This window comes from Eleutherodactylus coqui, chromosome 8 (assembly GCF_035609145.1).
Source record: "Eleutherodactylus coqui strain aEleCoq1 chromosome 8, aEleCoq1.hap1, whole genome shotgun sequence".
In the NCBI taxonomy this organism is placed as follows: Eukaryota; Metazoa; Chordata; class Amphibia; order Anura; family Eleutherodactylidae; genus Eleutherodactylus; species Eleutherodactylus coqui.
The window spans coordinates 61,522,103-61,537,535 of record NC_089844.1 but is presented as its reverse complement, the minus strand read 5'-3'; the positions used below and the strand labels follow the sequence as shown (position 1 = coordinate 61,537,535).

Sequence of the window (15,433 nt, the reverse complement as noted above, 5' to 3'; positions counted from 1 at the left end):
GGGTGTTCTGGCTCAGTTTTGCAAAAAAAATAAAACCCAGGGAACATTCCTTGTGCCAGATTTATTATGTGTTTTAGGCACCTTTTGCACCTCATTAGTAAATTTTAAAAAGTGTCCAAAACAAGGGGACGGGGCTAAGAGGAGTCATAAAATGTGCCGAATTTATTAATGTTGTGTGCCTTAAATGTCTCACAAAATATTGGTCTAAAGAAAGCCAACAAAGTGGTGGAATAAGGGAAGAGTATCTAACATGTCTAGCAGTCTGTCAAAGAGCATGCACCATGGTGATACATTTGGCAGATCTTCTGCCTGTCTGGTTTAGTTTAAGCTGTCTAAATTTAAGACAGTAACAATAAATCTCCCTCATTGTATAAAGGAACTTGTCAGATTTATGCTGTCCGAATGGACATCATGGAAACCCAATAGGCACCTACACTATAGAGAGACAGGTTTCACTCTGAGCCAGGACAAGGTAGTGGAGTCACTAAGACAGCTTCCTGCCAGTTTCTACCTGCCCTGCTCAGCTGCATTGACCGCTCACTACCAAATTGTGTAAATACATGACAACGGTGTAAAACCTATTACAGGAATATTTTTTCCTGACAACTGATCAGAATAAAACCTGCGTTCAGTGTTTATGTAGTTCAAATGTAAATCTAAACGCTCTAAATCTGGAAATATGAAAGTTACAAAGCAATGGAAAGTTAACACCTGCCTACTTGAAATACAGTAAAACTTTATAGAAACTCCTGAAAGAAACAGAATTGTAAAAATCTGCCAGAAACAATTTAAGTCCATCTTCTCTTAAGCCCCATTTACATGCAATGATTATCTCTCAAAATTTGCTTAAACAATGTCTTTTGAGCAATAATTGTTGCGTGTAAATGCTATCATCGTTTGCTTTCGTCTGAATGATGATTTTTAGTGGAGTTTAAAATCCATTATTTGCCGGAGAGCTGATAGCAGGGACTGCACGCTGTGATTCTCCCCAGAGAGTGCCGATAACATTGTATTCGGCGGCAGTCCCATGGAAGAACAAAGAAACTGTATACAGATAACAGACCACCTGCTGTTATCTTGCATACAGCGAAGGGAGACTCATTTATATGCAAATGAAGCTAATAAGCTACTAATGGGCATTAGGGCCCATTAGCTGCTCATGCAAAATGATTCCTCACACTGTCAATCATCCTATCTTTTGAACAAACTTTTGCGTATAAATGGGGCTTTAGCCCCATATATCAATGCCCGGAGACCAAGGATAAGGTGGACTTAATTTGCCCGCTCTCCATTTAAAACATAGCTGCCACAATCTGCTTCCCAGTCAAAGGCAATGCAGCCTAAAAACGCTTTTTCCTGAAAATTACAGATTCATAAGCACTAATACTAGATATGAGAAAAGGAGATAAAATAGATGTCTCCTAAGCACTACATTGACAACTTTTTCCCCCCACAAGCTTTGAAATGGACCACTGGACCAAACTGGATGACAGACAAGGCGGACATTCTTTTAAGTGTCGCTGGTACGTCGCAACTTGTAACAATATCACTTTTCTAAGACAAAGCAAAGAAAAAGAACATGGTTTCTGATGGATTTAAAACACCCAAGGAACATACCTCCAGATGGGATTATCTGCAGAGTAGTTGCATGAGAGGTGACATGATTAACAGAATTCTGCTGTGTCTTAGGATAGTACAGCCATATTGGTAACTTCAGGAAGCCCTATAAGAAAGTTAGCAGAAACAATTACATTTCTTATCAACAGCAATATGGATCATAGAAAAGTCAATAAGATAAAGTTGTCTGACTTATTAGATGTCTAACGAACACTGACCTTAGGTGGGAGTCTTCCTTCTGTTATAACGAAAATGTCGCCAGATTGAATTTTTAGATCCTTCAATGAAGAGTCCTGCAAATTATAGGAGGAGGGTGAATATATCATTAGGCATGTCCTGACCCACCGGTAGCCTTCTTAGAGATTGAGGGTATGACCCTTTAAGGCTGTGTTCTCATATACTGGGCCATCTGAATATTTTCCCTATGGCGTTGTAGTGAAATGCTAGAACTGGTGCCAGAACGGATTCCATAGTTTTCTATGGGACATTCAAGGCAGCCGGGGTATCAGTTTTAATCGTTTAAATAAATTTTGCGCAACAATTATTACGTGTAAATGGGCCATAAGATTTGGGACTCAACAAGGTGATTGAACGAGAAGTCCAGGGAGCAGCTTTCATATTTACCAAGTCCCCTGCTCCAGCGCTGTGCCCCCAAGAAATCAGCGAACACACAGCGTGACCCGTTTCAGAAGGCTCGGTTCACATGCTCTCTCATTGATCTCTATGGGAACTGTCTGAAAAGAGTCACGTTGTGTGTGCGGCTGATTTCTTTAGGGAACAGCACTGGAACAAGGGACTGAATGAGAATAAAAAGCAGCTCCGTTCCTTCACCTTTGAGCCTCATAATACAGTTTATGGGGCTCAAAGGTGCTGACAGGTTCCCTTTAAATGCACTTCTTATTTCTGCATTTCCATTTGGAATGTTTCATGATACCTCTCATTTCAGTTCAGGATTACAGTCATTTCTTGACATGTTATTGTACATGGAGGATATAAAGGAATGAAAGATTGAGAGCTAAATAGGATAAAAGAAAGTATAAGAACAAACAGCGAGATGATGCCAGGGTATAAAGATTAAAGCATCATTTGGTGTAAATTACCTCTTCAGTCAGAGCATCTCCAGCTTCATAACACCAGTCCATCTTTCTTAGGTGCCAACCAGCATCCCCTAATAAAAAGACTCATATGAATAAAAAAAGATTCCCATTTCTGAACTTGAGGATTTCCTGAACTGCGTATAACCATACTGTGAAGCAATTTCATATACAGTCACTATATAGAACAGAAATGGAATATATTCAGCTCAAACATGTTTAACCCTTTCCAATTCACTGTCTGACGTCTAAAGACATTCTGATTGAATGCTGTACAGCTCTGATGTCGGAAGACATCCGGCAGGGTATTCTTACTGTAGATTACTGGCCGCTCTGTTGTCGGGGGCCTCTCCAGCATGTCACATACCGCAGTACTGGCTCTAGCCAGCAGATGGCGCCATTGTATATTGGCATAAAGAGAAAGCCCCCTAGAAAATCCTGAACCCAAAATTGGATTGCAAAGGGTTAATATTAATTTTGGGGAAAGTACATAAGACAACTTCACAAGGCTAAAGCGCAACTTGTGTGTTGTTTCAAAATAATATTCCAGGGGAGGCAGAGCTAGCCACCGATGGAGTAAGCAGCATGTGATCTCAGCTCCCGTCCGATCCACCGCCTGCAGAGACGACCCAGCCGCCGCAAACCCCAAGAATCACCGGGCATGGGAAGGAGAAAAGGGGCAGACAGCCAGGAGCAGCAGAAAATCCTACCTCCAGCCGCAATGGAACGTTTTCTACGCTCCCCCGGAGGTACACAGCCGCCGCGAGGTACAGCCAAGATGGCGCCGCACACGAGGAGGAGGGGAGACCAGTAACAGCTGAGCGCAGGGAGAGAGAGCGCCCGGGCACTCGCCGCAGTGAAGCGCTGGAGGAACGGGAGGCTGACAGGCAGGGGAGGCTTGAAGGAGACCAAGCAACCCCCCAGGTACAAGCGGGAAGCAGTGGGAGCTGCGGAGGGGGGGATGGGAAGCAGCCGCACATTAGGCAGAGAGCGGCCCCCCCGCCTCCACCCCTGACCACAGAACCAGCAGCAGCTAGTAACCCTGAGGTATAGGGCAACACAGGGGAAAAGATAACCCCAGAGATCCTCCTAGAAACTCCCAAAGGCACAACTAAAGCCAGAATAAGGGACTCTCAACCCCCTCACCCTACATGGGGAAATGCAGAAGAGGGGCAGATGAACCCCATGACGGGGGCAAGACAGAAAATTAAAGTTGATCCCAAAGCCTCCCCCCTCCCACAGAGACAGTCACGAGCCCAGCAGGACCGCTTCCACACAGAAGAGGCTGAGCGCCCCAGAAGCACTACAACCCCCAGCAAAGCCAGCACCTATATGAGAAACATAGACAGTGCGCAAACAATAGCCCAGGGGGGAACAACCGCCCTAAAACCTCAGCTTATTACATGCACCAGCCCCTCAGACAGTGAGAGAGGCGAGACTATAGAGGAAGATTGGGACTGGAAGGCCCACGTGAAGGCGATTCCCACAAAATCAGAGATGAACTCGCTCCTACAAAAACTAGACGCAGCTCACAAGCAAGACATCGCAGCCTTACAGGAAGATATCAAACATGTACGACAAAGGGTAGAAGAAATCGAAGAGAATCAAGACACGATCCAGAACTCCATAAAAGAGCATGAGCAACTGTTAGAAATGCAAGTACACCAGATCGCCGACCTAACCAACCATATAGATGACATCGAAAATCGCCACAGGCGGAATAACCTCCGCATAAGAGGCCTCTCAGAAGAGGTTGACAATAGCCAGCTGGAAGATTGGGTCATTGAATTTTTCAACCATATCCTGGGCAGACCCACAGAGAATCATCTGGAACTGGACAGAGTTCATCGCGCTCTTGGTCCAAAACCCACAGATCCATCCAGACCCAGAGATGTCATCTGCCGGATACACTTTTTCAAGGAAAAAGACCAAATACTCCAAAGAACGCGAACAGCAGAAGACCTAACGTTCAGGGGCCATTCAGTTGAGGTGTTCCCAGATTTATCTAGACGCACCCTGCAGTTACGACAGGCTCTGAAACCCTTGCTCAATGCCATGCGAGAAAGAAACATCCCCTATAGATGGGGATTTCCGCTTCAACTACAAGCAAGAAGAGGAGGGAAGACTGCGACCTTCAAGAACCTGGGCGATCTTCCAGGGTTCCTAGGGACACTGGAACTTCCACATATTGCGATTCCAGACTGGCCCTCCTTCAAAGGGCCCCCGGTCCTCCCACCAAGATCAGGATGGCAAAAAGCGGGAAAAGGTGGGCGCAAAGCAAGAAGTACCGAAGCCAAGGATCAAGACAGCAACGGAACCTAAAAAGTCGCCTCCATCTGAAGACCCAAGTTAAATGGACACATGAAGCTCTGGGGTTGAAAAAAGAACCCCCTCCATCCACACCGACCGAATATGGTCACACCTTAGATCCCCGTTAACGGGATGGCCCTGCGGCGGGCTGGAAATTCGTCTTCAGAAGCACAAAATTATTATTTTTTTTTTATTCTCTTTCTTTTTCTTTCTTCTCTCCCCTCCATCCCCCACCTATCTCTCCCGTTCTATCCCATTCTTCCCTTTCCCCCCCTCCTCCACCCCTCTGCTACTCCCCACCATTTTCTCTAAACTCTTCCTTTTCTTCCGCCTGCTCCCTGTGGCATACTGCCACCCACACAGCTCTCGCTCCCTTTTAAGGGGTGAGCCACTGCGATGGTGAAGTCGGGGGAGGACCTCCGTTGTTGGCCTCCCCGCCTCCCACATAGAGCACGCAGCCTTGAGCTGCACTAAAAGACATAATGTGTTTCCCAAGGTACACTTGGATGGGCAGCAGAACTCTGCCCTTTACGGTTCACATTGGTTTTTACTTAAGTTTTTCTCCCCTTCTGTTTTGGGGATCCCGTGTGCCCCTTTTTTTTTTGTTTTTCTTTTCTCCTTTTTTTTTTTCTTTTTTCCTTTTTTTTCTTTTTCCTTTCTTTTTGGATTGCTATCTGCAACGGCCTGCTCTGGCACCCCCCCATCCCGCTCCCCACCCCCATCCCCTCAGACTACCCCAGCCCTTTGTCCCCTACCCCCTCCCGCTCCTCTGGTCAAGTAAATGCGAATACAGGGCAACGTCTCTCTATGAAACACCATGGCTAGCTTAAAAATTTGTACATACAACGCCAAGGGTCTGAACATACCATCCAAAAGAGGCCAAATTTTATTCCACATGCAGAGGAAAGGGATCAAAGTCCTTCTGCTTCAGGAGACACACTTCTACAAGTTCAGCCCCTCCACGTATTACGTGACCCGGAGGGACGCTTCCTGTTTATTAAAGCAGAAGTGCTAGGTAAAATAATCTCATTTGCCAATGTTTATTTCCCAAATCAGGGACAGACATCCTTCGGACTGACCACACTGGAGAAGCTAGCAAGGTTCGCAGAGGGCTCAACCATTATACTGGGAGGAGACTTTAACCTCGCATTCAACCCAGAACATGATACTTCATCGGGTAAGTCCCGTCTCACGGGCCGCCACACGCGCCCTTCTCAAGAAATTGGGAGGGATGCGTCTGGTTGACTTATGGAGGGTCATGCATCCGGGTGGCAGGGATTACACATACCACTCATCTGCGCATAACAGCTATAGCAGAATAGACTACGTGTGGGTCTCTCACTCGCTATTAGACACCCAGCCGTCTAGCTCCATAGGACCCCTGATATGGTCAGACCACGCGCCAATATACGCAGAATTTGCAGACACACAGGGAGACACAAGACAAAAAAATTGGAGGTTAAACGACAACCTTTTAAAAGATCCTCTGTGCATACAAGAAATTAAAGCCACCATAGCAAACTACATAATAGATCACCAGGACGACGAAACCCGGGCTACGCTGAAGTGGGAAGCGCTTAAATGCGTAGTAAGAGGAATATTAATTTCGCACGGGGCAAGACTTAAAAAAGAGAGAGCGCGTGAGCTGGGAGACTTGTTGGCAAACCTTCAGAAACAAGAATTAGCAAATAAAAGAGCGCCAAATAATGGGTTACAGGCAGAGATATCGACCCTACGGCAGCGAATCAAGGGAGTCCTAGACCAGAAAACTTTAGTCTACAGAGATAGGATGCGAGGAATCGACTTTGAACACGGGGACAAATGCGGTAGAAGGTTAGCGCAATCCCTACATCCACGAATACCTCAGACATTCATTGCAAAACTCCACAAAGCCAGGGGGGACTTAGCTTTCTCGACACGGGATATGCTAGATGAGTTCCACAGCTATTACGACGGGCTTTACAACATAGAAAAGGAACAGAAACGAAATGAGACCAACATTAAGGAAGAAGAGGAGTACCTAAAAGAATTCGGACCAGGCCCAATAGAGCAGGAAATAGCAGAAAACCTAGATCAGGACTTCACCCAAGAAGAAGTCTTAGAATGTATTGGCGAGTTAAAATTAGGCAAGAGCCCAGGCCCAGACGGCTACTCGGCACGTTTCTACAAGCAGTTCAAAGATGAACTATCCCCCCTCCTAGTACAAGCATTTAACGAGGTGTCGAGGGAAAACCCTTTCCCTCCCCAAGCTCTCCAAGCGCACATAGCAGTAGTCCCGAAACCGGGAAAGGACCCAACACACTGTTCCAATTTCAGGCCAATATCACTGATAAACATTGACGTCAAAATGTTCGCCAAGCTGATTGCTAATAGGCTAGGCAAGCATATACCGGGCCTGATTCATAAAGAACAAGTGGGTTTTGTCCCTGGAAGAGAAGCCAGGGACAACACCATTAAATCTATATCCTTGATAAACCTGGCTAGAGTACAAAACAAACCACTGTGTCTGCTCTCGGTAGACGCAGAAAAGGCTTTTGACAGGGTCAGATGGAGATACCTGGAGGGGACCCTACGACAAATAGGACTCAGACAGAGGACAAGAGAACGGATCATGGCTCTGTACAATGGCCCCTCAGCCAAGATTAAAATAAATGGAGCCCTTTCAGAACCCATAATGATCCATAATGGCACTAGACAAGGCTGCCCACTGTCGCCTTTGTTATATATCCTGTCAATGGAGTCCCTAGCCAATGCCATTCGGAGTAATACATCAATCAGAGGCATGCTTGACGGTACCTCTGAACATAAAATGGCATTGTTTGCGGACGACCTTCTCCTGTTCGTGTCAAACCCCAGAGTAGGCCTACCAGTATTGATGAATGAATTTGCAAGGTATGGGCGGGTAAGCAATTTCAAAGTAAATTTACAAAAATCAGAGATATTAAACATAACGATCCCCCAGAGAGAAGCTCTGGATCTGGAAGAGGCTTTCCCGTTTAAATGGAAACCCACATCTATAAAATATCTTGGAGTTCAACTCCCCGCAAACCCTGCCCAGACCTTTGACTTAAACTTCCAACCCTTCCTTGCCAAACTTAAAGGGGTTGTCTCACGAAAGCAAGTGGGGTTATACACTTCTGTATGGCCATATTAATGCACTTTGTAATATACATCGTGCATTAAATATGAGCCATACAGAAGTTATTCACTTACCTTCCCTGCGCTGGCGTCCCCGTCTCCATGGCTTCGTCTAACTTCAGCGTCTAATCGCCCGATTAGACGCGCTTGCGCAGAAGGGTCTTCTGCCAGCAGGAGGCTGGAGTCCGCACACGTGACGGGGCGGAGCTACGCGATGATGCATAGAAGGGGGCGGAGCCAGAACGCCGCTGCTGCCGGACAGAGCCGAAGGCAGAAGACCCTTCTGCGCAAGCGCGTCTAATCGGGCGATTAGACGCTGAAGTTAGACAAAGCCATGGAGACGGGGACGCCAGCGCAGGGAAGGTAAGTGAATAACTTTTGTATGGCTCATATTTAATGCATGATGTATATTACAAAGTGCATTAATATGGCCATACAGAAATGTATAACCCCACTTGCTTTCGCGAGACAACCCCTTTAAAGAGGATCTGGAAAAGTGGAGCCCACTTTATATATCCTGGACAGGCAGAATAAATGCTGTAAAAATGGACACTACCAAAATTCCTCTACCTGTGTCAGACACTACCTGTTCACCTTAACAGACGATTCCTGCTCAACATACGCGCGTTAATAACCAACTTTGTTTGGAGGGGACGTAGACCCCGACTCAGGTACACGCTTCTCACACGCTCCAAGGAACAGGGAGGACTGGGACTTCCAGATTTCGCCCTGTACTATAGGGCGAGCCTGAGCAACTTTGTGCTATCACTCCTGAGGGATAAGAACACAAAGTAATGGGTAGAATTGGAGTATAACATTACATCTACGGCAGTTCAGGGGGTCCCATGGATCCCGAGACAATTTATGAAGGAGATAACCTCCCTTTCACCGCAATTAGGGGAAGTGCTCAGAGCTTGGGGCACATTTGCCCAGAAAATGGGTCTGATCTCTGTCCCGGGACCATTGACCCCACTGACAGCCAACCCCCAGTTCCAGGCTTTTGAAAGGGGGGGGCCCGGTCTTGTCCCTACCCAACACCCCGATTCCACGAGTGAGAGACGTAACCACAGAGACAGGAGTGAAACCCCTGAGAGACTTCTATGGAGAAACCAGACCCCCGCCAGGGGCCTGGTTGAAATATTTCCAGGTGAGGGGGTATGTGGAGTCCCTGACGCCCAGAGGGTGTGGTAACCTACCGCTGACCCAGTTTGAAACTGCATGCATGACGTCATCACCCGTGGATCACGGGATCTCGCTGATATATAGAATGCTGGCGGCCCGTGAGACAGAGGACGACCCTCCCAGTTACGTGGCACGGTGGGAAAGGGAAATGGGAATAACGCTCACCAGTACAGAATGGAAGAGGGCTTTCCTTATGTGTCACAAGAGTACCAAATTTGGCAGAATACAGGAACAAAATTTCAAAATTCTATCACGATGGTACAGGACACCGTCGAGACTGCACCAAATGGACACACAAGTCCCTGACACATGTTGGAGACGCCAGAGTAGCATAGGAACAATGCTGCATATCTGGTGGGAATGTCCGCTGGTAGCGGAACTATGGAAAAGTGTAGAACTCCTCTACAATAACATGACCAGATCGACGGTGTCCTTTACAGCAAAAATGGCCCTACTTCTAATGCTCCCGGGGGTCCATGGCAAAGATCAAAGCCGAGCTCCTGAGACTAGCCATCCTAGCGGTTAGGATGTCTGTCCCGGGCCTATGGTGTTCCACGGCTCCACCCACAAGGGTTATATGGACAGAAAAACTCAATACTCTTATGAGATACAAAATGGAGGGAGCAGAGGAAGAAAAAGACCGCAAAAGGTCTTATGATCTTTGGAGCCCGCGGATTGCCATGAGAGCATCTAAACCCTTTGAAAACTGGTTGAATACAGGTACTATAGACCCCTAAGGATTCCCGGAAGCCCAAAAAGCTCACAAGCAATACCTCCACCCTCCCCCTGCCCCCCCTATCCCAACATCCCCCCCCTACCTACTACCCAACCCCCAGCCAAACACGTGCCTTTCTTTATTAATGCATCATAAAGTTGTATTTTTTCTTCAATTTTTTATTTTTAGTTTTCTGTTTTAAGAAATAAGTGTACTCTGCAGAAAAAAAACCCACGATATATGACATAAGAAGACCAGCGTGGTTACGCTTAGACAGAATGGTAACTGCAGACCAATATAATGTATCACTGTTTTCTGTTTATTGAAAAAGCATAATAAAATAATTGAAACAAAATAATATTCCAGTTTAACTATAGAATTGTTCTACATAAAAAGGTAAGATCTGTATTATGGATTAGATCTTTATACCTGATACTGCATAATAGAGAAACATGAAAAGATTTTAACAGGAAACAATCACAGATTTCCATTAAAATCCAAGATGAAGTAGTACTACACGCAGCCCTATTTTGTCCTGGATAATGCCAGAGGGTTCAACAGAATCCAGACAGACCGATTTATAGTCAAGGGGTCCCTGCCTGGCACCATTCGGGTCCGGCACGTGCCAGATCTGGCACATCTGATATTACCATGGTTTGGCTTTTGGACAGATCAGACCAATGAAACTAAATGATGACAGCGTGAACAAGTCTTTAAGTAAACTTACTTTTTCCTTTAGTTCAAAATGTGTTTTTATTAGAGACCTTATACAATACATAAAGTTCAACTCCACAGGTCAACATCGCTGTAATATATATGCAGAATCAATAATAAAGAATCATATTGCCCCTCCCCAGCTACCAAGATACCATAAACCGCAGAGATCCCACCCCTCAACCTTCGAGGGTTCCCACACAGGGGGGATGCATGGTGATGTCAGATCTGAGATTGGACTCAAAGACCGTACATAGTGGCCTATCTGGAGGTATTGGAACCATGCACCCATCAAAGGCCCCCCATCTCCCAGGAGTGTGTTTAGTGGCAAAAGCCCATCTTTGTATATCACATCACGGACTCTATGAAGCCGAGTCCCCAGTCTATCCAGTAAGGGTAGTCCTGCGTCATCCTAGGGGAAATCCGGGTTCCCCACCTGGGGTGTCCGTAGTCCTGAAACAGTGATTAGACCATGCCAACACGCGAAACGATCCCATATTTTTACGAGAGAATTCATGAAGGGGGAGACCATAACGCCCCGCCTACCCAGTCTGCCCTTCAGCCAAAAGTGTCCCTGGTTCCGACACATGGTAACATCCTGTTCCAATTCGACTCACAGTTTAGAGGACCCACCTTGCACCAGATCCCAAACCACCTTCGCAGATCTATAGTAGTGGAGTAGGTCTGGCAATCCCATCCCTCCTTTTTCCTTCCACTGAGTAAGTAATCTATAACTGGGAGACGACCTGGACCCTCCCCATACAAAGCATGTCAATGGTTTTTGAAGTTAAACAAAATTATTCTGCGGGATCTGAATGGGCAGTGTTTGAAAGAGGTAAAGGAGTTTAGGGAGGGAGTTCATTTTAATGGTATTAAATTCTACCGAACCAGGAGAGGGTCAGCGACCGCCACCTCTCAAAGTCCTCCACTATAGAGGAGTACATGGGTTCAAAATGTAAGTTGAATAATTTCCTCAGGTTTGGAGTAAGGACCACACCCAAATATTTAATATAGTCTTCCCTCCAGCTCAGAGGGAAACGGTTACCTTTTCCTTTATTCAACAAACGTTCTTGTTTCTCACCTGGTAAACCAGCTTTCTGCAGCATTTGATCTAAGCACTGAAACAAAGCATTAGTAATGAGTTACTCAACATTGAACTATAGCATCTCATTTGAAATGACACAAACATTTAAGTAATACTTACAATGAAAATTGTCAAAGAAATAAAAATACACTGGGAAAAAAATGGCTTAGGCCATGAATTGCCACGTGTGCCACATAAATGAGATGTACAGGATGAATCATACAGAATGATGTAAGAGTCAAGCTGATTTATTCATGCATGAATTAACACACAAGCCAGAATGACATGAAGACAGAAGAACTGTACGTTTTTAAGACACCTTATAGATTTTCGATGTGTGCGCCGTCGGTAACACTAAATAAACCTAAAACAACACATCTCGGCTGCAGTGGAATTGATAAGAGGAGTTATGCTGGGATGCATCTGGGCAGAAATGGACTACCAACTTGACATCTGCCCTGTATCACCACCGGCACCCACATTGGATATCTGTATGGTGCATTTAAAACTTGAAGCGTTCTTCTATGCTTTCATGCCATTCGGTCTATTGTATACCAACTCAGGTATGAAGAAATCAGCTTCACGTCTGCACCATTCTTTTTGAAATCACTTTATATAGAATTGTGAGCATTTAAGGCAGATCAGTGAAGTATGGGGACAGCTCCATTCTCTTATTAGTCAAAACGGAACAAAAAATATATTGTGAGGTTTGGCTAATAGGAGCGATCAAAGAATATGCTGGATGCATAGTTTAGGAGTCTGATGTATTCATGAGGAGAGCATCTGCCCCCTCCCTTTTCAAAGTGACTAATGGTCAGCTATGGATAAAGATAGACAGCAGCCAGTTATCAATTACCGCTAAGAAGGGTCGGGCAATCGCCTCAGGAAAACACCCAACTCATAACTACGTGTCTGGTGTATTCTGATCACTCCTATTAGCTTAGCCAAATGGCACAGTATTCTTTTTTTGTCACTTCGACTAATAGGAGAGTGGACCAGTCTTCACAGTACGCTGCTGTTTCATAAGGCAGCATAGTCAGATGACTGATCATGACCGATTATTCTGAATTTCGTCTTTCATGTGTGTAGCTATTGGGCTGCAGTATGATCATGATCTACAGCATCGTTAATAAAATACGTCCAAGAGCACATGAACCAATGTAAAGCAACCGGAACTGCTACGGATTTATTAAGCGTGGAAATCTACCTCCTTCACGGTTAGTGTTTCATCCAAAATAATGTCTTGCTCTTGCCCTTCTTGGAGATCAGTGCCGAGAATAAAAGACAGGAAGATCTGTGGATGTATAGAAATAATACAGTTTATGAGAGACTCTACATTGTTTACAGGAGTATTCCCACCTCAGACATTTATGGCATGTTCACAAGATATGCCATAAATGACTGAGAGATGTGGTTCCCACCTCTGCAACCTGCACCTACATGGAGAACAAGGGTCCCTTGACCCTCCTGGTAAAATGGCTACCAGCCAACAGATCCAAGCAGACAATGAATGGAAAGGTGTCCAATAGTGATGAGCGAGCACACTCGCTAAGGGCAATTGCCCGAGCGAGCACTGCCCTTAGCGAGTACCTGTCTGCTCGAGAGAAAAGGTTTGGGTGGCGGCACGGGTGAGCGGTGAGTTGCAGCAGTGAGCAGGGGGCGATGGGGAGAGGGAGATCTCCCCTCCGTTCCTCCCTGCTCTCCCCCGCAGCTCCCTGCCCGCCGCCGGCAGCCAAACCTATTCGCTCGAGCGGGAAGGTACTCGCTAAGGGCAATGCTCGCTTGAGCAATTGCCCTTAGCGAGTATGCTCGCTCATCACTAGTGGCCAAGCATGTGCTATAGGAGTTAAACGAAAACAGCCAAGTTACCTTCATGCCTCTAATTATTATCTCCCAAAACCATACTAGTAAAATCAATGGTCTCATTTATTAAAAACCTAGCACAAAGAAAAACGGTCTTTGTTGCTCATATCAACCAATCAGAGCGCAGCTTTCATTTCTCAAACGGCTCTGGTAAAATGAAAGCTGCGCTGTGATTGGTTGCTATAGGCAGCTTTAATAAAATGAGGCCCAATATATTTGAGAAAAGAACAGAACCATATAGCATTAAAATCAACAAGAGTCCAGTGACTGAACTTGGCTATTTCCATTTTTGGGATCAGTCAGCAGGTCTGCCTTCTATAACCAGCAGTGATCAGCTGTAAGGGAACCCACACTATAATATCCATATGGCCCATAGGAACATAACATTAATATATGACTTATATTCAAGACAATATACATTATTGGAGGTAAAACACGTAATACTAGTTTGATATTATCATTTTTTTAACACATACCTCAGAGGCGCTAGGTGCTCTGCCTCTGCACAGACCCAAAATGCTCCCAGCTTTAATGTTAGCCTCCTGCACCTCGATATGTTCAGAAACTGAATTAAAAAGAGACATGTAATTATTAAGCTAAAAGGTAGCAAGGAACAGTTTTACTAGTGAAGCCTAAGACAAAATGTGTCAACATAAGGGCTATGGACAACTTTGGAAACATATTTTTTACTTAACTGCATGTATTTTTGTGTGAAAAGCAATTTTATAATAGAGTTGAAGTAAAACTTTGTTTTGATCATAAATCAGCTTAGATGTCCATTCAGGAGAGGAGAGAGTAGGAGCTGGTGACTGAACTCACTGATGGATTTGCTAGTGAACAGCAGCTTTTTCTGCAGCTTGCTATACACTGTAATATATAAAAGCTGCAGAAGCTAAGCAGTGCAAAGTCTTTAATCAATCCCTATTGCAAACATTATTTTCAGCCAAAAATACATACATTTGAGAAAACAAATGACCCAATGGGGTTCTATAACCCTTAATGCCACTCTCACACAGGCGACAGTAAAAACGCTGCATTCCCAAACGCAGCATTTTGTACTATGGCAAAGCTGCTTTATACAACGTTCACTAAGAACATTGTACTGCAGTAACAACTCAGGCCAAGGAAGCCGGTGACATCACCACTTTCACTTTCCCTCCCGGTGACATAGAACGCTGCATTCAAAAACGCAGTAAAATGCTGTAAACAGCGTTCTAACTAATTTTTGCACAGCTTTGAAAATGCTCCCTATTGATTTCTATAGGAGACGCATCACGTTTAAAAACGTTTAAATGGAGAAAATAGAACAGACAGAGCTCGAAAAATTCAGCATTCGAACCACAGTGTTCGAACAGCAGTTGAGAAGCCCCATGGAAATCAAATGTCGTGGTAAACGCTGTAAAAAGTGTTACATGTGAGATTGGTCCAAGTGTCAGCATCTCCCTAGATTATTTCGATGTTAATTACCTTCCTTCCATTATTTGTAATTATTGCAAAACATTAAGTTTGCTTAGACGTTTCTTGTGAACTTTATAAAGCCACAAAAAAACGCAGCTTCGTTTCTGACTAGCATCCACTGCTATTCAGATCACATTTGTGTAATTTGGGGATGTAAATAGAGATGAGCGAGCGTACTCGCTAAGGCAAACTACTCGAGCGAGTAGTGCCTTATGCGAGTACCTGCCCGCTCGTCTCTAAAGATTCGGGTGCCAGCGG

The 15,433-nt window shown here is 45.1% G+C and overlaps 1 protein-coding gene across 1 annotated transcript in view; it reads right to left on the bottom strand.

The window, feature by feature from the left end:
* Positions 1-15,433, bottom strand: part of USP40 (ubiquitin specific peptidase 40) — a 62,354-nt gene that overhangs the window by 12,056 nt on the left and 34,865 nt on the right. The window contains exons 20-25 of the mRNA XM_066575709.1: positions 14,194-14,282; positions 13,062-13,148; positions 11,852-11,888; positions 2,718-2,785; positions 1,836-1,910; positions 1,618-1,723 (exon numbers count right to left, since the gene is read on the bottom strand). Coding sequence (XP_066431806.1) covers positions 1,618-1,723; positions 1,836-1,910; positions 2,718-2,785; positions 11,852-11,888; positions 13,062-13,148; positions 14,194-14,282 — 462 coding nt within the window. The remainder of the gene's footprint in view (positions 1-1,617; positions 1,724-1,835; positions 1,911-2,717; positions 2,786-11,851; positions 11,889-13,061; positions 13,149-14,193; positions 14,283-15,433) is intronic.